This window comes from Heptranchias perlo, chromosome 26 (genome assembly GCF_035084215.1).
Source record: "Heptranchias perlo isolate sHepPer1 chromosome 26, sHepPer1.hap1, whole genome shotgun sequence".
NCBI lineage: Eukaryota > Metazoa > Chordata > Chondrichthyes > Hexanchiformes > Hexanchidae > Heptranchias > Heptranchias perlo.
This window is the reverse complement of record NC_090350.1, coordinates 7,391,023-7,415,039: the sequence shown is the minus strand read 5'-3', so window position 1 is coordinate 7,415,039 and position 24,017 is coordinate 7,391,023. Positions and strand designations below refer to the sequence as shown.

Genomic DNA, 24,017 nt, shown 5'->3' with positions numbered 1-24,017 from the left:
GGAGTCATACCTAGCACAAAGGAAGATGGCAGTGGTTGTTGGAGGCCAATCATCTCAGCCCCAGGACATTGCTGCAGGAGTTCTTCAGGGCAGTGTTCTGGGCCCAACCATCTTCAGCTGCTTCATCAATGACCTTCCCTCCATCATAAGGTCAGAAATGGGGATGTTCGCTGATGATTGCACAGTGTTCAGTTCCATTCGCAACCCCTCAGATAATGAAGCAGTCCATGCCCGCATGCAGCAAGACCTGGACAACATCCAGGCTTGGGCTCATAAATGGCAAGTAACATTTGCGCCAGACAAGTGCCAGGCAAAGCCCATCTCCAACATGAGAGAGTCTAACCACCTCCCCTTGACAGTCAACGGCATTACCATCACCGAATCCCCCACCGTCAACATCCTGGGGGTCACCATTGACCAGAAACTTAATTGGACCAGCCACATAAATACTGTGGCTACAAGAGCAGATCAGAGGCTGGGTATTCTGCAGCAAGTGACTCACCTCCTGACTCCCCAAAGCCTTTCCACCATCTACAAGGCACAAGTCAGGAGTGTAATGGAATACTCTCCACTTGCCTGGATGAGTGCAGCTCCAATAACGCTCAAGAAGCTCGACATCATCCAGGACAAAGCAGCCCGCTTGATTGGCACCCCACCCACCACCTAAACACTCACTCCCTTCACCACCAGCGCTCCGTGGCTGCAGTGTGTATCATCCACAGGATGCACTGCAGCAACTCGCCAAGGCTTCTTCGACAGCACCTCCCAAACCCGCGACCTCTACCACCTAGAAGGACAAGGGCAGCAGGCACATGGGAACACCACCTGCACGTTCCCCTCCAAGTCACACACCATCCCGACTTGGAAATATATCGCCGTTCCATCATCGTCGTTGGGTCAAAATCCTGGAACTCCCTTCCTAACAGCACTGTGGGAGAACCTTCACCACACGGACTGCAGCGGTTCAAGGAGGCGGCTCACCACCACCTTCTCAAGGGCAATTAGGGAGGGGCAATAAATGCTGGCCTTGCCAGCAACACCCACATCCCATGAACGAATAATAAAAAGGCAGTGGAGTGGTCGGGAGAGGTGGTGGAGAGGTAGAGCTGGGTGTCATCAGCGTTTCTGTGATCGAATTCCTACATAATTAGAAATATCTCCATTAAATCTCCTCTTAGCCTTCTCTACTCCAATGAAAATAAGATCATAAGAAATAGGAGCAGGACTAGGCATGCAGCCCCTCGAGCCTGCACCGCCATTCAATCAGATCATGGCTGATCATTGGCCTCAACTCCACTTTCCCACCCAATCCCCATATCCCAAAATATTCCCATGGCTTTTATGTCCTTCCTATAAGGGGGTGCCGAATGCTGCGTTATCTGTGGCCTAATCGTTGCCTTGTACAGATTTGTCATCACTGCTTTGGTCTTTCAGTCTATAAAACCCAAAATGCTGTCATTTTTTTACTTTCCCTGCACCCGCACTTTGATGGATTGATGTACTTGAACCCCTCGACCTCTCTTTCCCCCACACCTGCAGCATCTTTCCATTGATTTTTCTTTCCATTCCTTCTTTTTCCTCCCAAAATTTATTACCTCACACTTCTCTGCATTGAATTGCATCTGCCACCTATCTGCCCATATCAATATCCTGTTGATGTCCTTCTGAAGTCTTCCACAGTCCACCTCACTGTTTTCTAAACTCTTTACTTCTTTGTTGTCAGCAGATTCAAAATCTCGCTCCACATGCTCAATCCATTGTCCACATTTGACGTGAACAAAAGTGGACCCAGCACTGACCCCTGGGGGACACCAATTCCAACCCATCCCCACACCAAACAGCACCCATTAACTTTAACCCTTTGATTCCTGTCCATCAGCCAACTTTCTATCCAGGCTGTTACATTTCCTCTTACACCACATGCCTGCATTTTTGCAACAAGCCTCCTGTGAGGCACCTTATTGGATGCCTTCTGAAAACCCATCTGCACAACATCTACTGCATTCCCTTTATCCAATCGGTCACTCCTTCAAAAAAACTTTAAGTTTGTCAACCATGTTGTCAACCAACCTTTACCAAAGCTGGGCTGGCTCTCCTTGATTAACCCATACGTATCTAAATGCTCAGTAATTTGATCTCGAATTATAGATTCCAAGAGTGTGCCCACAGCTGGTATTACACTAACTGATCTAGATTCACTCCTTCTCTCCCTTTTTGAAGAGATGTTACACTGGCTGCTCTCCAGTCCCCAGCACAATGTGTATATTGAACGATTGTGGCCAGAGCCCCTGGAAGCTCCTCTATCACTTCTTTCAACAGCCATCAGGCCCCAGTGACTGATCCACTTTGGGTTCTGCTCATTTTTAAGAACCAATTCCTTTCTCACAGTGATCGCCAACAATCGTTTCGTGCCCTCCTCTGGTGCACTTACAGTCTCACCTCCATCATGATGTACGGTGTTTGCACTTTCCGGGGAGACCAGAACGAGGGGCCATAAATATAAGATAGTCACTAATAAATCCAATAGGGAATTCAGGAGAAACTTCTTTACCCAGAGAGTGGTTAGAATGTGGAACTTGCTACCACATGGAGTAGTTGAGGCGAATAGTGTAGATGCATTTAAGGGGAATCTAGTTAAGCACACGAGGGAGAAAGGAATGGAAAGATATGATGATAGGGAAGTAAGTTGGGAGGAGGCTCGTGTGGAGCATAAACACCGGCATGGACCTGTTGGGCCGAATGGCCTGTTTCTTTGCTCTACAGTCTATGTGATTCTATGTTATTTACACAGAGCAAGAAGGCCAAGAATTTACCCTTGGTCTATGCTGTGCTAGCTGATCTCAGCCAGGGTGGCAGTAGGGACATCACAGTTTGCCCCAGTGCCTCTGGGGTGGAAAGGGAAAATTGAGCCCGGATTCCCGACTCCTGATGGTTACCCAGCAGGCACTACTGGAGAAGGTGGGATGCGGACACCATCGGGCTTATTGGTGATGCTGGCACACACTGTCGAGACAGGCACACACACTGTCGAGACAGGCACACACACTGCCGAGACAGGCACACACACCGTCGAGGCTGGCACACACACCTTCGAGGCTGGCACACACCGTCGAGGCTGGCACACACCGTCGAGGCTGGCACACACACTGTCGAGGCTGGCACACACACTGTCGAGACTGGCACACACCGTCGAGGCTGGCACACACACTGTCGAGACTGGCACACACACTGTCGAGGCTGGCACACACACTGTCGAGGCTGGCACACACACTGTCGAGGCTGGCACACACCATCGAGGCTGGCACACACACTGTCGAGACTGGCACACACACTGTCGAGGCTGGCACACACCGTCGAGGCTGGCACACACACCGTCGAGGCTGGCACACACACCGTCGAGGCTGGCACACACACTGTCGAGGCTGGCACACACTGTCGAGGCTGGCACACACACTGTCGAGACTGGCACACACTGTCGAGACAGGCACACACACTGTCGAGACTGGCACACACTGTCGAGACAGGCACACACACTGTCGAGACAGGCACACACACTGTCGAGGCTGGCACACACCGTCGAGGCTGGCACACACACTGTCGAGACTGGCACACACACTGTCGAGACTGGCACACACACTGTCGAGGCTGGCACACACTGTCGAGACTGGCACACACTGTCAAAGCTGGTACACTCTGTTGAGGCTGGTGCACACCATTGAGGCTGGTACTGGCAAGGCTGGCACACACTGTCGGGGCTGGCACACACTTTCGAGACTGGCACACACTATTGAAGCTGTTACACACTATCGAGGCTGGTACACTCTTTCGGGGCTGGTACACACTGTGGAGGCTGATACACATTGTCAAGGCTGGCACAAGAGGAATGGTCTCTTGGGTGAAGTTCCATGGAACTGTACCTCAGCTTGAGTCAATGCCTTCAGGGGAGAACAGTGAAATGGTGGGGAAGGGGACAACGCTAGTGTGAGAAGCTGAGGTTTGATCTTCTCAATGGGCTGAGCAATGGATCCATTTGCTTCATTGACATTGGCTGTTTGTGTCTTTCTCTTCCAGTGTAAGTCGTGCATCCAAGGGGAACCTGGACAAAACGTGAGTACAGCATGAGATTCCTTTCCAGTTGCTGAGAGCAATGCAGAGTCATCGCTGTTCCTGTATATTACATTGGTGTTACTGGCACCTCAGGGGGTGTCCTCACATCAGATGACCTGTGGCAAGAACAGTGGGAGTAGATTGCAGTGAGGGCAAACTATGTACGCGACCTTGGGAGTGGGGCTGATGGTCAGAAAGCTACTAACTAGCCCCGCCTCTGACTGAGTTCAGGTTCTCATGTCACCAAGTGATGCTAGACTGTGCTGCTTATATATTATCCTCTGGTGTCTTTCATCTGTTCTCTGTAATCATTGGCAGTGCCACTGTCTGAACCCTGGAGAACCTGCCGCTTTGTGCTGCTTAGTTCAGGTCCTGTGTCTCAGTAACGCTGTCACGTTGCATGACGATAAGTTGGGCACACTGCCTGGCCTGGTGTAGATCCCTGCAGACCAGCTTAATCGCCAGTCTGTGCTCCATTTCCCGCAGTGTCTCTGGACTAGAGACGGAATACAATTAGAAGGCAGGGTTGCTGCTCCAGTTAACACCCAGTGCTGGAAAGTGAGCGCGTGTGGACATTGGGTGAGGAGCATTGAGCGTGAATGGCCCACGGTGGAATGTCCTGCTGATGCTCACTGTCCAGGACAGGGGTGTCAAACTCAATGGTCAAGGTGGGCCTGATCAGACATCCTGGCACTTGGCGAGGACCACATTTTGCAGAAGTTATTTGGACACACTGGGGTAGCACTTGGCCTGTTTTTGGGATGTAAAACGGGTTCAATGTATTCCAATTTCTGGGCGAGGGACGCTGCACCTAATCTGTGCCGGTGGCACGGCCACCGCCATATTGGTCCTCACTGCTTTTCGGCGTCCCTGGTGATTAGCTGGGCCTGGATTGGAATCTAGGAGTTCCCATTCTTAAGGTCCAGAAGGAACTCGAGCTTCTCTCCCACGGTCTATGAGCTGCTCCATCTCTCCATCTTGAAGCACATTCCTATATTCCGATATCCTACATTCAGGAAAAGTTCCAGGACGACTTAAGCTTCAGTTGGCCACAGAGAGGTGATTAGAAGAATCCACATGAAGGAAGATTAGGAAAGGTTCAGAAACAGAGGGGAAGGATCAAGTTACACTAGGATTTAAGCTCCCTCAATGGACTAGTAGGTAAAGGGACCCCAATGGAAAGGTCCCAGGTTTGATTCCTGGTCTGTATTCAGTTAGTTGATCTCAACCAGGGGAGCAGGTGAGGTGAGAGAACTGGCCTCAATGCACTGAGATAAGGAGAGGAAACACAGCCAGAGTTTCACTCCTGATCACGATCCAGTACAGGTGCCTGTTGGGGCAGATTGGGACTGGGTTCAGCTCCTTGTTTCAATAACCTGCTGACAATCAACCTTCCAGGTTTACATGTGATGAATGGTCAAGGTATTGGAGGGGTGGGAGTGCTGGTGGAACTGAACCCCAGCGAGAGGCACGACCATCAGGAGAGGATCTGGGGGAGGTGGAGAGTGGCCAAAGGCAGCTTGTTGTTTCTGAAATGGAATTAATTCTGCTCTTTTCTATCACTCTCTTGCAGGATGCCAGTGGAATGGCCAGACAGAAGGTAATTAACAGTAATTACTGAACTTCCTACTGCAAGCAATTACAGTAAGACGCCATTAATCAGATCTAACAAGCATGAAATGGAGCTTACGTGAGCCTCAGAGTAGAATGTAACCTGCATTAAAGGCTAATTATTGGAATAAAGTTTAGTCGGTCGCCAATAATAAACACAGACATCATAAGCACTGGTCTCTCTTGGACAGACTGCTTCATATCTCACAGTCCGAGAGAGGAGATGTGTAATTTGCAGATTTGTCAACAATAATCTTCCAAAGCTCCCTTCATTCAGGAATCGGAAAATTGTTAGTGACACTCCATTATTGAAGAAGGGTGAGGGAGAGAAACCAGGTAACTGCCAGTCTAATGTCAGTTGTGGAGTGTTTGATGGGACAGTGTAGAGGGAGCTTTACTCTGTATCTAACCCGTGCTGTACCTGCCCTGGGAGTGTTTGATGGGACAGTGTAGAGGGAGCTTTACTCTGTATCTAACCCGTGCTGTACCTGCCCTGGGAGTGTTTGATGGGACAGTGTAGAGGGAGCTTTACTCTGTATCTAACCCGTGCTGTACCTGCCCTGGGAGTGTTTGATGGGACAGTGTAGAGGGAGCTTTACTCTGTATCTAACCCGTGCTGTACCTGCCCTGGGAGTGTTTGATGGGACAGTGTAGAGGGAGCTTTACTCTGTATCTAACCCGTGCTGTACATGCCCTGGGAGTGTTTGATGGGACAGTGTAGAGGGAGCTTTACTCTGTATCTAACCCATGCTGTACCTGCCCTGGGAGTGTTTGATGGGACAGTGTAGAGGGAGCTTTACTCTGTATCTAACCCGTGCTGTACCAGCCTGGGAGTGTTTGATGGGACAGTGTAGAGGGAGCTTTGCTCTGTATCTAACCCGTGCTGTACCAGCCTGGGAGTGTTTGATGGGACAGTGTAGAGGGAGCTTTACTCTGTATCTAACCCGTGCTGTACCTGCCCTGGGAGTGTTTGATGGGACAGTGTAGAGGGAGCTTTACTCTGTATCTAACCCGTGCTGTACCTGCCCTGGGAGTGTTTGATGGGACAGTATAGAGGGAGCTTTACTCTGTTTCTAACCCGTGCTGTACCTGCCCTGGGATTGTTTGATGGGACAGTGTAGAGGGAGCTTTATTCTGTATCTAACTTGTGCTGTACCTGCCCTGGGAATATTTGATGGGACAGTGTGGAGGGAGCTTTACTCTGTATCTAACCCGTGCTGTACCTGCCCTGGGAATATTTGATGGGACAGTGTGGAGGGAGCTTTACTCTGTATCTAACCCGTGCTGTACCTGCCCTGGGAATATTTGATGGGACAGTGTGGAGGGAGCTTTACTCTGTTTCTAACCCGTGCTGTACCTGCCCTGGGGGTGTTTGATGGGTCAGGACAGAGGGAACTTTACTCTTTATCTAACCTGCACTGTATCTGACCCGGGAGCTATACCAGGGATGGGTCCCAGTGTGAGAGCAGACTGCAGTCTGTACCGGGACTGTTAGACCAGGAACGGGTCTGATACATTTTCTCATTCCTGGAATGTGTTAATTTGGTTTAAGATCTTTCTTTATTAAATCTTGAAGCCACGCTGCCCTAAACTCACCCTTGACACCAACCCCAAAACCAACTTCTCCACCAGCACAAAACCAGCTTTTAGGTAAATTATTCGGGGTGATTTTCGGAGTTTGTGCTCTGGTGGGACAGTCATTACACGGGGGAGCACATTTCAGAACACTGGGAGTGGCGATAGCCCAGTCAGTACACGGCCTCCTGGCCACCCCCCTGGTCTGTTAGATTATTCCGACCTGCCGTGTCGTCTGGTGCTTTGTACCGTGAACTGCCCACTCTTATCTTTAACAGTTTGTGCAAAGGAATGTGTAAGTGAGCCTCACTAACCCCTGGGCCCCCACTCATGAAGTTCTCTGCAGGTCTCCCAGACCTCTGGCCACTGTGCACCGGTTCTTATCTTCTCCCATCCCCCCAAACAACTCAGGAACTTTCCGGACTAGCTCCACTGGAACCATCACAGCATGACACCCGCATGGCCATTTTTCGACCAGGTTATTCAACCATGTGGGTCATCACAGGTGAGCCCAATTCCCCTGCCCCTCCCCCCACATTCATTCTTGTGAATAATCAGGAGCCGGAACACCAGTTACTTTTCCCCCTTCTTATCCAAGGGGCCAATTGTATTGCTCCCTTTCTACTGCTCTGCCTGCGATCTTGGCAGAGATCAGGGGTCAAGGCTGTGACCTTGGCAGAGATCAGGGGTCAAGGCTGTGATCTTGGCAGAGATCAGGGGTCAAGGCTGTGACCTTGGCAGAGATCAGGGGTCAAGGCTGTGATCTTGGCAGGGATCAGGGGTCAAGGCTGTGATCTTGGCAGAGATCAGGGGTCAAGGCTGTGATCTTGGCAGAGATCAGGGGTCAAGGCTGTGACCTTGGCAGAGATCAGGGGTCAAGGCTGTGATCTTGGCAGGGATCAGGGGTCAAGGCTGTGATCTTGGCAGAGATCAGGGGTCAAGGCTGTGATCTTGGCAGAGATCAGGGGTCAAGGCTGTGACCTTGGCAGAGATCAGGGGTCAAGGCTGTGATCTTGGCAGGGATCAGGAGTCAAGGCTGTGACCTTGCTGCTCTTTATAATTTTTGCCACAGCAGGTGGTGTTTTTGCTCTTTGAGGATTCAGTGATCTCCTCAATCTGGTTGTATACGGCCTGCACCCTGCAACTTGGCATAAACACGGAAAATACCTCACTCAGCTCGTCTCTGTTTGTCTTGACTCTCTCCCTTTGACCAGTCTCTCCTCAGTAACAACTGCGTTCCAGAATTCATTGTTTTTTTCTTTACATGCTGTTAACTCAATGTTTACCAAAATCAAAACAAATCGCCTGACAGCCGCAGCCAAATCCTGTTGCTACGCTCGTGACACGTAAGCCTGTGACTCCCTCACAAGGTTTCATGGCAGTCCTGAGTCCAATTAACTGCTCCATTTAGAAACAATACATGGATTAACAGTAAACCTGGAGCTTTGTGTTGTGACATTGTTCTTCATAAATACGTGTCCGTGTGGAGCAGTAGCGAGTTTCGCTGCAAAGAGATGAGTTATCGCCCGAACAGTCTGAGGATTGCAGGCCTCGGACATTCAGCCACAACTCAATGTGATAAGCACTAAACAAAATGGCCGACTGCCAACTCCAACAGATGCTTTTCTTTACGCTGTGGACTCCAAAGCAGAATCAGGGAAGAGCCGCTCAGACTGAGGCCCTTTTTGTGAGAAGTCGAGGCAGAGACTGGAACATAATTTAAACGGGAATTGGATAAGTGCTTGAGACTGAAAATATAAAAGGATTAGAATAAATAGCTTGGGTCGAAGAGCTCGCTTCAGCACAGGTGCGATGGGCCGAATGGCCGACCTCTGTGCTGAAATTTCTATAATTCTCTATTCTCCATTTTTCACTTTTCTTTATTTTCTAGCTGCTACCTTCAGAATTAGCAACAAGCAAATGTTCTCAACTGCAAGTTAACTGTAGTCTTAACTTGTCCATTGCCCCCTTTTGTCCCAAATATAATCTTTTTATTTCAACTCGGACCTCCATATCGACACAAGTGACTGATTTAGATCCGGGCACAGCGACTGTGTCTTTTTTTTAAAAAAACGTTTTATTTTCTGCTTGCTCCTTTAGTAAACATGGAATCATGTGAGTAAAAGTGAGGGAAGTACTGCTGGTAACAGTTAATGTGGAACATGAGGGTAGAAATGAAACAGGTTTTCAAACATACCTGTATTGGATGAATGGAATTCCTGTCTTGAGAAAGCTAAAGAGGTCAGAGTGACTGCGAGAGTCTGGTTCATCTGAGGCCCAGGCCTGACTGCTCCAGTGGGCAGATAAAATTTACCCCTCGCCAACAAAGGCTTCTAAGTGGTGTCAGGAACTCTCACAGTCGATTGTTGGGGGTTTCGTCCGCTGATTTTGGGGGAAGGGGCAGGAGTAGCAGGGGGTAGTGCCGGTACAGCTCTCCAGTGTGGAAATGCCTCACCTCCTCACTCACTACATCCCTAAAGAGCATCTGGGAGGTCTGACAGTGCTGGCAACATCCAGATAGCGTGCATTACACACACTGTGTCTGGAAACAGGCCCAGGTCTGGATGAATTTATCCTGATGAAGATGCAGAGAGTTTATAATATTTTTTACGATTGGGCTGTGTATTGGGCCCAATTTTATGGGCTGTTACATCCTGCCGTTAACATTTCTGGTGCAATGACGACACTTACTGGAGTTGGGTATAGGCAGTTCCTTCGAGGATTTGATAAGGGACAGCCCACAGATATTACAACAATCCCTCAGCTGTCTCAGTCTCCATCTGTAATAGAGTCAGTTGTAGAATAAACTTTATTGGTATTCATTGTTTTTATCAAGGAAGCCAATGTAAGTCCAAGTGAGTGTCCATTTTGCTGTTGTAAGGAATATTGAGGAAGGAGATTCAAAAAAGGTTGAGCTTGATTTCTTGGCAAAGAGGCTTGAGGATTGTGAAGGGAAATGACAGCGGTTCCAGGTGGAGTGTTCAGTGTGATGTGGGACTTCCCCATGCTGTTCTACACTGTGGGAAACAGGGGCCTCCATTACAGGGACATCTCATTCCTGGCTCCGAAAGGATGAGATTCTCACCTCCTGCCGAATGTGCCAGAGTGAGAAAAATCTAACAGCGGCCCTTTAAAACATCTTCAGTCAGTTTCACTATCGATTCCCTTGGTGCAAAGTCTTGGAGTCAATTTGTTTACCAACTCAGACAGCTACAGATTATGGCCATGTGCTAATGATTCTGCTTCCCTGGCCTAAAATACAGTGTCGAACAGGCTGAGTAATGTGTTGATCTGTTATTGACACAGTAAAAGGACGACAGTGATTTATAAGGTGCTGACTGAATTCAGTGATTTTATTGATCTCACACTGCGAGAGGAAAGCTCAAAGGATGTCTTAACATCGGAAAATCATGAGGTTAAATCACCGTGAGACAGTCGGCCTGCTTTTAGATACATTCTTTATTTGAGATGTACAGGACAGTGTCTATAATTGGTTAATCGTTTGTTTTTGTTGTGCCTATCCATTTTGTGTGTGTTTTTGTGTAGCCCCATCCCTTTTCTCTCAACCTCATCCTCTCTCTCACTCTCTCTCATTTTCAATCCCACCCATCTATCTCATCTTTGTCTCTGTCTCACCATCTCTCTCTCCTTCCATCTCACAGGTGTTAGAAATTAGAATTGCTGCCTCACTGATATAAATGATTAGCATTGACCGTTTTTAACTACCAACAAAACACAGGTATTATCAGTTGCCTTCAAATTCCAACTTTTTTTTGGAAAAATTAACTAACATTCTCTCTCTCTGTCTCAACTCTTCTCTCTCACCCGACCTTCTCTGACCCCCGCCTCTTTCTTTCACCCTCTCTCTCTCTCTCTGACCTCAGTCTTTCAGGGATGGGGACAGTTAAAGGAGAGTGTCAGGAGATTGGAATGGAAATTCTGAAAGCCTTTACAAAGGCTCAGAAGGCAGCTCAACCCATCACAAAGGGGAGGAAGTGATGCTTCAGTTGTACAGAGCTCTGGTTAGACCCTATCTGGAGACTGTGTTCAGTTTTGGGCACTGCACCTCAGGAAGGATATATTGGCCTTGGAGGAAGTGCAGCGCGGATTCATCAGAATGATATCAGGGCTTAGAGGGTTAAATTCTGAGGACAGGTTGCATAAACTTGGCGTGTATTCCCTTCAGTATAGGAGATTGAGGGGTGATCTGATCGAGGTGTTTAAAATATTAAATTGATTCGATAGGGTAGATACGGAGAAACTATTTCCTCTGGTGGGGAAATCAAGAACGAGGGGACATAATCTTTAAATGAGAGCGAGGCCGTTCAGGAGTGAAATCAAGAAACACTTTTTCACACAAAGGGTAGTAGGAATCCGGAACTCTCTTCCCAAAAAGCTGCGGACGGTGGGACAATTGAAGCTTTCAAGACTGAGATCGATAGATTTTTGTTGGGTAAGGGTATCGAGGGATATGGAGCAGAGGTGGGTAAATGGAGTTGAGGCCCAGTGGAAGTGAACATCACCCACAGTGAGCACCCCTTTATCATTTCCTAATGCCCAGTGATTGGCAGACATGGGGCACAGGAAAATTAGCCTCAATATATTATTCCTCTGCTGCAGTGTAAGGGTCTGTCCCTTTAAGCGTTTACCTGTGAGTTTTTGTACTTAAGCAGAGGAATATCATTGCTGGGGAACAAAGCAGGTTTTGGACCCACTGGTGGCATTGAGCAGGCTGGTACAGCGGGTTTAAGTGCTGAGTAAAACCCCCTCTGCTCTGCCCTGCCAGGTGAAGGTAAAAAAAGAAAGACTTGCATTTATATAGCGTCCTTCACCACCTCAGGACGTCCCAAAGTGCTTTACAGCCAATGAGGTACTTTTTGAAGTGTAGTCACTGTTGTAATGTAGGAAACACAGCAGGCAATTTGCACACAGCAAGATCCCACAGACAGCAATAAGATAATGACACGATAATCTGTTTTAGGCATAAATATTGGGCCAGGACAGTGGGGAGAACTCCCCTGCTCTTCTTCAAAATCGTGCCATGGGATCTTTTACCTCCATCTGAGAGTGCAGATGGGGCCTCTGTTTAATGTCTCATCCAAAAGGTTGGCACCTCCAGCAGTGCAGCACTCCCTCAGTACTACACTGGAGTGTCAGCCTAGATTTTGTGCTGAAGTCTCTGGAGTGGGAATTAAACCCACAACTTTCTGACTCAAAGACAAGAGTGCTGCCTACTGAGCCACGGCTGACACTTGTGCCTTGTGTCAGAAGAGCACCCAGTACCTTCCCAGTGTGGTGTTTCTCCATTGTCCATACCAGTGGTCCTGTGGTTCTGTGAATGGGAGTGCCAATTAGTGCCAGATTAGAGGCACTCTGTTGTGGGCCCATGAACTGGACTGAAAATGCCCAACTCATTTCACATTAGGAGCCTTATTACTAAGCGAGATGAGGCATTCAACACATTGGTCTAGGCTGATATTTCAATGCGTGTCTAACCCACTGTGTTTTCCCTCCCAACCCATTCCACCTTCTTTGATGCCCTCCACAGGCCCCTGTGTCAGACCCCAGCCTGTTTGTACCCTGTGAACAGTAAGTATGTTACAGCCGATAAATAAAGGGCAGTATCATTTCCTCAGTGTGTCTACCAGTGTTGGCAGGCTATTCAACTGTGGAGTGATCCCGTCCTCACACATGCACTTTCCAGCAATGGTCGCTGGACAGAGATCAGGAGCAGGAACCCTGGCTGATTTTATCACTCCACAGCCCGGGGCACTGAGGCCAATTGGAATTTCCGCTCTTAATTTGGTTGCACGTCCACCTGGGCCCAACCCCATCCCTCCATGTCCATTATCACGGCCCAATCCACAGTCAATCATGTGGACATGTGACCTGTTCAAAGGTCCATTCTCGTGTTGTTCTGGTGCCAGCCACTAGGAGGTGTATATGAGTAGCGTGAGATAATTGAGGAGGAGCCTCTCTCCATCGATGGCAGCTGTGATCAGAAACTGCCCACATGACACCTCATGGAGGTGTTCGAGAATTGTACAATGTCAGTGGGAAAGGACACACTTTTAATTTTTAATTTTTTCCCTCCAGGTTGAAGGCTGCATTGAGGTACGTAATGATCAATCTCCTGTATTCATGACCGTTGGGATTCTTTTAATTGATATGAAAGGATCTTGAAGCAACAAATTCAGTTGTCACCAGACAGACTTGTAATGCAACAGAACCAAGCATAGAAAAGGCAAGTTACCACTTCCCGTTCACTCCCATTGTATAGAATCCCAATGGACCAAACTCTTCCTGTTCACTCCCATTGTATAGAATCCCAATGGACCAAACTCTTCCCGTTCACTCCCATTGTATAGAATCCCAATGGACCAAACCCTTCCCGTTCACTCCCGTTGTATAGAATCCCAATGGATCAAGCCCCTTCCCATTATCTCACCATAGTTCAGGCCAGGGTCCTGCCCTCAACATCCAGGCCGTGTTTCTGCCAACAAAAACCATCCCTCTGAACAAGGATCCACCCAAGGACCAGAATGACTCTACAATAAGTCAAAGCATGTAGGATTCAATATTGTGTTTAGTCTGTTCACTGTCATTGGGCACTAACACATTATCAACAAGGGTTCAGGCTTAATTTTGAGATTCTGCATGCAGGGTTTTAATAAAAAAGAGCGCAGAGGATAGATTATTGGGAGAATTATTGACATACAGTCAAACCTCGTTGGTGAGTACTAACAGGAAACAGCTGTGGATTTAGGATTAATGTTGTCATGGTTTGAGTGTCTCCTCACTGCCCGCTCCAGTGGAAAGCTTGTTATTAATAACCAAACTTGCAATAATGAGGTTTCACTGGATAGTCAATATCCCATAATATCCATAGGTTGCTTTGAATCTCGTATTATATTTGGTCCGTCTGTGAATTATTGAAAATGCTTTCCCCAAAGATACTCATTGTCCTATCTATTCATAACCAAGAGCACAATATCCCTTACCTGAGACACCTTGATCGGAGCTCAGTCAAGTATGCTGATCTCAGGTATATTGGTCACTGGATCATTCAATGTTTCGATATCCCAGCAGGCTTCTGAATGAATGATATGCTCTATACAACACTGCACAGTGTGATTGATCAAAATAAGGACTTCTACATAATTGTAACAGAGATATTTGATTGGCAGTCAGTAGAAGCTAAATTTAGCTCACTTTCTAAATTGATAATCAGAGGAAGTGGTTTAGCCCATTGGGATTCAGTACAATGGGAGTGAATGGGAAGGGATTGGTTCATTGGGATTCAGTACAATGGAAGTGAATGGGAAGGGATTGGTTCATTGGGATTCAGTGCAATGGGAGTGAATGGGAAGGGTTTGGTTCATTGGGATTCAGTGCAATGGGAGTGAATGGGAAGGGATTGGTTCATTGGGATTCAGTACAATGGGAGTGAATGGGAAGGGATTGGTTCATTGGGATTCAGTACAATGGGAGTGAATGGGAAGGGATTGGTTCATTGGGATTCAGTACAATGGGAGTGAATGGGAAGGGATTGGTTCATTGGGATTCAGTACAATGGGAGTGAATGGGAAGGGATTGGTCCATTAGAATTCCTTATCGTGGAAGGGAATGATGAGTGCTCTTCTTGGATTTGAATTTCACTGGATCAGTGTGCATTTACCAGGAGTGATTTGGAGATGAAAAAAAGAACGGGAATTTGAGAACCAGATCCCAGGCTTAACAGGTGGCAGAAGAAGCACTGATCATTCCTGATTCAAACATTTCATTGAGGAAGAGTCTACAGACCTGGTGAAAAATAACCTACTGTGTAAATGGTACGGGCAAGCTGGCAGCGCCCTCGCAAATCAGAACATAGAGACCAATTTGCAGAATTCTTATTAATCACTGCAATCACCTTGAACTGGGAGGCTCTGCAGCCCGAGTTGGAGTTGACCCAAAATGTGTTTCAGAAGATAGCGGCTGAAACTCCCCTAGAAGATGAATCAGAGACACAACAAACGTGGGTCTGAACCTCACTCTCAGTCATCAGGAAATGCTCTTCTGAATGGGATTCACAGGTTTGACCAGCCCAGGATTGTTGTACGGATCTATCTCTCCCTTTGGCTCAGTGTCCATTTTTTTCCTTATACCTCTGTGAAGGATAGATCAGAGTACTTTCTAAATGGTGAAAAGCTCGAAACAGTGGAGGTCCAAGAGACTTACGGGTCCATGTATACAGATCATTAAAATGTCATGGACAGGTATAGAAAATAATCAAAAAGTCTAATGGAATGCTGGCCTTTATATCCAGAGGACTAGAATACAAGGGACTAGAAGTTATGCTGCAGCTATACAAAGCCCTGGTTAGACCACACCTGGAGTACTGTGTTCAGTTTTGGGCATCGCACCTTAGGAAGGATATATAGGCCTTGGAGGGAGTGCAGGGTAGATTTACTGGAATGATACCTGGACTCCAAGGTTTAGATTACGAGGAGAGATTACACAAACTAGGGTTGTATTCCTCGGAATTTAGAAGATTAGGGGGTGATTTGATCGAAGTTTTCAAGATATTAAGGGGAATTGATAGGGTAGATAGAGAGAAACTATTTCCGCTGGTTGGGGAGTCTAGGACTACGGGACATAGCCTAAAAATTAGAGCCAGGACTTTCAGGAGTGAAGTTAGGAAAAACTTCTACACGCAAAGGGTGGTAGAAGTTTGGAACTCTCTCCCCAAAGGGCAGTTGATGCTAGCTCAATTGTTAATTTTAAATGTGAGATTGCTAACCAAAGATATTAAGGGATCTGGGGCTAAGGCGGGTATATGGAGTTAGGTCACAGATCAGCCATGATCTCATTGAATGGCGGAACAGGCTCGAGGGGCTAAATGGCCTCCTCCTGTTCTAATGTTTCTATGTTCCAAGCACCTTGGGTTTATTTCTATGTTAAAGATGATCAATAAATGCAAATTGTTCTTGTTGTAGTAAGAAGGGCTGATATAAATCGATCCCACTGCCTCTCCTTATATTTTGGCTTGCTGCTTTCATGATGTCATGGTTCTCTCGGATGAACTGATGGTGGACTGATTTGTTTCCAGGCATGGGATAAAAATCCCGGAAAATCAAGCTTTGGGAACGCGTAATGTTGTGTCTCGGTTTACGCCAAGGAACGGCACATCAGAATTTTTACCCCTATGTTAGTCAATATAACACTTATGGACCTAGAAATTGGACGTCGTTGTGCCTGTTTTATGGGCCTCAAACAGACAAAATGAGGATCAATTTGGGGGACCAACATCTTACGCCCCAAGGACGCCTGAAAGATGTTTGTCCCCCGGGACATTTTACAGGCATCCGGGGCAGCCGCCTAAAACAGGCGTTACGCCACATCCATATGCTAATGAGAGGCCTAACGCCTGTTTTAGGACCCCTCTGGGAAATTGGGCCGCGCTGGGTGGGGCCGGTGCTGGGCCGCGCTGGGTGGGGCCGGTGCTGGGCCGCGCTGGGTGGGGCCGGTGCCGGTGCTGGGCCGTGCTGGGCCGCGCTGGGTGGGGCCGGTGCTGGGCCGCGCTGGGTGGGGCCGGTGCTGGGCTGCGCTGGGTGGGGCCGCGCTGGGTGGGGCCGGTGCTGGGCCGCGCTGGGTGGGGCCGGTGCTGGGCCGCGCTGGGTGGGGCCGGTGCTGGGCTGCGCTGGGTGGGGCCGCGCTGGGTGGGGCCGGTGCTGGGCCGCGCTGGGTGGGGCCGGTGCTGGGCCGCGCTGGGTGGGTCCGGTGCTGGGCCGTGCTGCTGTGGACGTGGAGCCAAGAGGAGTAGTTGTGCTCTTCCCACTTCCACAACACCCCTGCTGGCCTTTGCTGGCTGCGATCACTGTCCTTCCTCACCACCCCCCCATTGCTGCCCTCCCTCCCCCATTGCTGCCCTCCCTCCCCCTCCATCACTGTCCCGTCCCTCACCCCCATCAATTTTGGGCCAGTCTCGGGCCTCCCTATTCGGGGGGCCACATTGCCGGTCGCCCACGAAATTCTATCCCATAAATTGTACCTGAAGGAGAACTCGACTGAACCTGTCTCCTTTACTTCCAGTGTCCACAAGGGCAGAAAGGAGAGAAGGGAGAGCCGGTGAGTATTAACCTTCCTCACTGTGAACAAGTCAGAGCTTTTGAATCTGTAAAGTGAACCTTACCCTCATCCCTGAAGAATAAAAGGTTATTTCTGCTTTTTATTGCTGCTCCTCTCTCACTTAACGTCTCAGCCCTTTTCCTCTCTGAGTGATTGTTTTCAGCCATTCACTTTCTCACCCGTCTGCTTCTCATTGTCTCATGGTTACCAGTCAGAACCGCACGAAGGGAGGAAGAATGTGTCTGCCATGGTTGCATTTACATGACTGCCCCGTGTTCTCCTGAATCGTGCAAATCAGGAAGAGTCCAGGTTCGAACCCCAGTCTGGGCTGATCTCAGCCTGCCCAGTGGCAGAGGTTCCTGGGCTGGGATAGGAATGGGCAAAAATCAGGCAGAGTTTCGCTCATGATTGCTGGAAATGTGGATGAACAAGAATTAACATGTCTGGTTACACCAGCCAAGCTTGTGTATCAGTGCCCACCTCCAGGGGTTGGGTAACTTGCCAACAAGCCAGTTTACTCCATCCATGGGCAAACCCAACCTTTTCTACCTCATGTACCTCGTAAGGCTGGTTAACAATGGTAGTGACAAGGAGTTTCACACATCGAAAGCAGTGCTCAAGACAGAGCCAGTTAGAGATGGCACATTGCCAAATACCAATCACGGCAATAACATTCTCACCTCCTGTGCTAAGGGGCAGCTTCACACTCTCACACTGCAGTACAGCAGCGAGTAGAGAAATCATGACCTTTTGAACCTGAGGGTCGGGGAATGCTTTGGAATATTTTTAGTTTTGTGCCAACCCACAGTGGCAGTCGGTTTTGCATGTGGTGTAAGTTACACCCTCATGTGGGTCTCAGTATATAATGAGCATGTAATTAGTCCCACTGGGCGGACATCACCGTTCCTGTTAAGAGACTCGCTCCGACCAATTTGTTTTCTCGGCTATGCCAAAAATTGTTTCTTAGATCACAAATTTGGCACATATTGGATCGAGCCCTGGGGATGATTTGTTCAGTATTTAATCTCATTCAGCTGTAAACGAGGTCACGCATCATACCAGCCACATCCCCTCTCAGGCCTCATTTACATCAGGACTCGTGCTGATGTTTTGACTCTGAATTGGAGTCTGATTCGAATGTAAAGAGGTGGAGACTTTCCCAGATGTTGAGCCTGGAATCCCTGTGCTAGAAATGAGCAAAGACCATTTGTCTCATCAATCCCATTTCCTCCTATGGGCTCCCCTTGGTTTCATTCGTCTCCTGAGGGGGGAGGGGGGTGAACCTCTTTGCATAAGCAAACAAAGCACAGCATTGGCTCAGGTCAGAAGGCTTATGGAGGAATCCATTTAAAATCACCCTGGTAGGAATTTTCACTGCAGTTTCCTCAATGGCTCACTGTAAATATAATGTCAAGTATACAACTAGACCATAAAGACCCTCAGGGTTGCATCTATCTAACGCGCTTCTCTCTCTATTTGAATAAAAGTCCTGAGAATATCACTCACACTCCAGACACCATACACCAGACATCACACTCCAGACGTCAATTCCAGACCTTAACTCCAGACGTCACACTCCAGACGTCAACTCCAGACCTTAACTCCAGACGTCACACTCCAGACGTCAACTCCAGACCTTAACTCCAGACATCACACTCCAGACGTCAACTCCAGACCTTAACTCCAGACGTCACACTCCAGACGTCAACTCCAGACCTTAACTCCAGACGTCACTCTAGATGTTACATTCCAGACGTCACACTCCAGATGTCATAAATTGTATAAAACAACAACAAATTATGCAAAAAGTGAAAGAAAGCCAGTCATTTCATTCTGCTCTTTTTTTCTTGACCTTCATAAAACTTTGAGAGGTTGTTGAAATAAAAGAAGAGGTGACAAATAGCTGCCAACCTAGAGAATTTTCTAGTGACAACAATAATTAGCCTCTAATCGACCTTAGCACCTACTGAGGCCACTTTCTCATGAGGAACACCTAAGCAGTGGCGTTAAAGGCCCGGACCAGGTTAGGAGTTAAACATTTCAGCCATGCTCCAGGTCCCAGAATATTGATGAGCAATACCACAGGAGATCGAATAGTTTATAAAGAAACTCACCAACACCATATTAAATAATCCTGGTGTGACTCCCATTCATATCTTTCAAATCCCAGCAAAACCCCGCAATGCACTGACAGCAAGAGCCAATGTCACACCCAACTGTTGCCAGGACCAAGCTTTGGCCACCCAGCATGGTCTTACAAGTGAGCCTCTGCCCTCCTGAAAATTAAATACTCTTGTTTCCTTACCTGTGTGAGCACCTCCCAGACAGAGAAGCTGAGCAATATAACAAAGGCCTAGGTGTGACAGAAGCCTGGGGGTACAGTGGCAGAGGCCCAGGTGCGAGAGAGGCCTGGGGGTACAGTGGCAGAGGCCCAGGTGTGAGAGAGGCCTGGGGGTACAGTGGCAGAGGCCCAGGTGTGAGAGAGGCCTGGGGGCACAGTGGCAGAGGCCCAGGAGTGAGAGAGGCCTGGGGGCACAGTGGCAGAGGCCCAGGTGTGAGAGAGGCCTGGGGGCACAGTGGCAGAGGCCCAGGAGTGAGAGAGGCCTGGGGGCACAGTGGCAGAGGCCCAGGAGTGAGAGAGGCCTGGGGGCACAGTGGCAGAGGCCCAGGTGTGAGAGAGGCCTGGGGGCACAGTGGCAGAGGCCCAGGAGTGAGAGAGGCCTGGGGGCACAGTGGCAGAGGCCCAGGTGTGAGAGAGGCCTGGGGGCACAGTGGCAGAGGCCCAGGAGTGAGAGAGGCCTGGGGGCACAGTGGCAGAGGCCCAGGTGTGAGAGAGGCCTAGGGGCACAGTGGCAGAGGCCCAGGAGTGAGAGAGGCCTGGGGGCACAGTGGCAGAGGCCCAGGTGTGAGAGAGGCCTGGGGGCACAGTGGCAGAGGCCCAGGAGTGAGAGAGGCCTGGGGGCACAGTGGCAGAGGCCCAGGTGTGAGAGAGGCCTGGGGGCACAGTGGCAGAGGCCCAGGAGTGAGAGAGGCCTGGGGGCACAGTGGCAAAGGCCCAGGAGTGAGAGAGGCCTGGGGGCACAGTGGCAGAGGCCCAGGAGTGAGAGAGGCCTGGGGGCACAGTGGCAGAGGCCCAGGTGTGAGAGAGGCCTGGGGGCACAGTGGCAGAGGCCCAGGAGTGAGAGAGGCCTGGGGGCACAGTGGCAGAGGCCCAGGTGTGAGAGAGGCCTGGGGGTACAGTGGCAGAGGCCCAGGTGTGAGAGAGGCCTGGGGGCACAGTGGCAAAGGCCCAGGTGTGAGAGAGGCCTGGGGGCACAGTGGCAGAGGCCCAGGTGTGAGAGAGGCCTGGGGGTACAGTGGCAGAGGCCCAGGTGTGAGAGAGGCCTGGGGGCACAGTGGCAGAGGCCCAGGTGTGAGAGAGGCCTGGGGGTACAGTGGCAGAGGCCCAGGTGTGAGAGAGGCCTGGGGGCACAGTGGCAGAGGCCCAGGTGTGAGAGAGGCCTGGGGGCACAGTGGCAGAGGCCCAGGTGTGAGAGAGGCCTGGGGGTACAGTGGCAGAGGCCCAGGTGTGAGAGAGGCCTGGGGGCACAGTGGCAGAGGCCCAGGTGTGAGAGAGGCCTGGGGGCACAGTGGCAGAGGCCCAGGAGTGAGAGAGGCCTGGGGGCACAGTGGCAAAGGCCCAGGTGTGAGAGAGGCCTGGGGGCACAGTGGCAGAGGCCCAGGTGTGAGAGAGGCCTGGGGGCACAGTGGCAGAGGCCCAGGAGTGAGAGAGGCCTGGGGGCACAGTGGCAGAGGCCCAGGAGTGAGAGAGGCCTGGGGGCACAGTGGCAGAGGCCCAGGTGTGAGAGAGGCCTGGGGGCACAGTGGCAGAGGCCCAGGAGTGAGAGAGGCCTGGGGGCACAGTGGCAAAGGCCCAGGTGTGAGAGAGGCCTGGGGGCACAGTGGCAGAGGCCCAGGAGTGAGAGAGGCCTGGGGGCACAGTGGCAGAGGCCCAGGAGTGAGAGAGGCCTGGGGGCACAGTGGCAGAGGCCCAGGTGTGAGAGAGGCCTGGGGGCACAGTGGCAGAGGCCCAGGAGTGAGAGAGGCCTGGGGGCACAGTGGCAAAGGCCCAGGTGTGAGAGAGGCCTGGGGGCACAGTGGCAGAGGCCCAGGTGTGAGAGAGGCCTGGGGGCACAGTGGCAGAGGCCCAGGTGTGAGAGAGGCCTGGGGGCACAGTGGCAGAGGCCCAGGTGTGAGCTGCTTACCTAGTCTGCCTACCTCTTGGCTGTGGAACAGGGGAAACAAATTCTGTGAAAGAAAATAACATTAAGAAAAGAGGAGGAATATAACTTGGAAACCCTGACCCACACAGGCAGTACCGTGGTGTCTTAGCTGTTTATGAAATCAGAGAATCTCATCCATTACCTACACACAGACCTGCGAAGATCGGGGACTCCAAGAAAGTTGGGTTGTCCGTCAACAAAAAACATATTTCAGTGCTTAGAAACTTCCAGAATAATGTGAGTGTTTTCTGTTATTAAATAGGGAATTTCAGGAAAACCCATGGGGCCTCAGGTAAGTGTTTCTACAAACAAACACTCGGTAATAGTTACATGTTGAGAAGAAGTCGGGTCCTGCCTGGCTCTGTAGGATGTCCATTGAATCATATTCTCATTGTATTTCTCCAAACTGTCTCACTTATTGACGTGTGATTTTAATTGAGGTTTCATGTGTTTTTTATTTGCCTGATAATCCATAATGAAAATGAACAGCATCTGGAGACAGAGGAGCCTGCACAGCGTCAACATCGGACCAACATAGGAGTTAAAATGAACAAGCTCTCCTCGTCCTCCTCTTTGCATTGTCCTTCCTCCCTGTGTTGGCTCTCCTGCCATTTATGTGCCAGCTTAAGTCAGTTGGTAGCAATCATGGCTTTGGGGCTTTGGGTCAAGTCCTGCACCAGGATTTGCAGACACAATCTAGGTTGGCACTCCAGTGCAGTGCTGAGGGAGTGCTGCACTGTCAGAGACGCTGTCCTTCAGGTGAGGTGTGAGACTGATACCGACCTGCCATTTCAGGTGGATGTAAAAGCAGTAATGGGAAGACAGCAGGGTTGGAGTTCTCGAAGAATGGGAGACAAGGGTTGTCTTCAGCCAAATATTAATTCTGTCGGCTGACTTACGAATGCAAAAGCTCTGTTTGATTCCTGTGTTGGTGCAGGTTTGGCTACGAGTTGCTGTGCCCATTTCTAGTTGGCTGACTTTCAGTGAGCAGAGTGTGGAGACACTAACTGATGTGGAGACACTAACTGATGGTGTTCGTATCATTGATTCTAGGCCTCAGTTGCTCCCAGACATGCGCCACTGTTTCCCATTGACTTGTTTCCTTCTAATTGCCTGCGGTAATTTAAGCAAGTTTTTGAGTTGGGGCCTGTTATGTCATGTCTAATTTGATAATATTCTGTTTGTCTTTGAAGTCTGGGAAAGGTCAGAAGGGTGAGCCTGGGATCCAGGGACTGGCTGGTCTCCCAGGCAGAGATGTGAGTATCCCCTACAATTCTGATCATACCTTCATATTACGTTAGAAAACTCGACACAGACTCAACTAAATAAATGTTGAGATAGCAGGTTAATGGGGAGCAAAAGTTACGAGTAAGGGAAAAGACAAAGCGCATTTAAGAAAGAGCTGGATGTTGTAACAGGAAGAGAGTAGGGTTGGTGCTTTGGAAGCATGAGGTCGTCTTCTTCCCAGCCGACATTGTGATATTTAACGGAAACGCTCCCGGAAAGGCCAGTCTTCAGCGGGTTTGAGATCAGCGGAGTGACCTTAAAGATGATCCCAAAATACGTATTGTATTCATTCTTGGGATGTGGGTGTCGCTGGTAAGGCCGGCATTTATTGCCCATCCCTAGTTGCCCTGAGAAGGTGGCGGTGAGCCTTCTTGAACCGCTGCTAACATTTTGATATAACTGAGTGGCCCGCGAGATCACCTCAGAGGATAGAGTCAACCACATTGGGACTGGAGTCACATATAGACCAGACCGGGTAAGGATGGCAGGTTCCATTCCCTAAAGGGCATTAGGGAACCAGTTGGACTTTACAACAATCTAATAGCTGACCCACAAATTGCCATTTATACAATTCAATTTAATCACTTGCCATGGGGAAGATTTGAGCTCATGGGCTTCGAAATTGGGTTGTGCTACGCCTGTTTTACAAGGTATGAAATAGACGCCTCAGGTTCCAATATGGTGTGTGGTGTACGTGCACTTATTACGTGCCGGAAGTGCGATGCCCGCCATAATTGTAAGGGGTTCCCTTTAGACATCCAGGGCCTGCGCTACAAACAGGCATTAGTCCTTTTGCATGTCAGAGGGTGGTTAAAACGTGGATCGAAACAGAGTCCAGGAATAATTTTAAAAGGAAATTAGACAGTAAATGAAAAAGAGGAATATTAAAAGGGTATGGGGAGTGAGCGGGAGAGTGGGATTAGACTGGGTGAGATATTAAAGGGTATGGGGAGTGAGTGGGAGAGTGGGATTAGACTGGGTGGGATATTAAAGGGTATGGGGAGTGAGTGGGAGAGTGGGATTAGACTGGGTGGGATATTAAAGGGTATGGGGAGTGAGTGGGAG

The 24,017-nt window shown here is 49.4% G+C and overlaps 1 protein-coding gene across 5 annotated transcripts in view; it reads left to right on the top strand.

Moving 5' to 3' along the window:
* Positions 1-24,017, top strand: part of col16a1 (collagen, type XVI, alpha 1) — a 410,059-nt gene that overhangs the window by 173,860 nt on the left and 212,182 nt on the right. For 3 of the 5 annotated variants that reach the window (XM_068006394.1, XM_068006390.1, XM_068006391.1), the window contains exons 10-15: positions 4,072-4,107; positions 5,681-5,707; positions 13,390-13,407; positions 17,368-17,403; positions 21,928-21,957; positions 22,859-22,921. In XM_068006394.1, the coding sequence (XP_067862495.1) occupies positions 4,072-4,107; positions 5,681-5,707; positions 13,390-13,407; positions 17,368-17,403; positions 21,928-21,957; positions 22,859-22,921 (210 nt within the window). The remainder of the gene's footprint in view (positions 1-4,071; positions 4,108-5,680; positions 5,708-13,389; positions 13,408-17,367; positions 17,404-21,927; positions 21,958-22,858; positions 22,922-24,017) is intronic. The other 2 variants (XM_068006392.1, XM_068006393.1) reach the window with 2 other exon arrangements.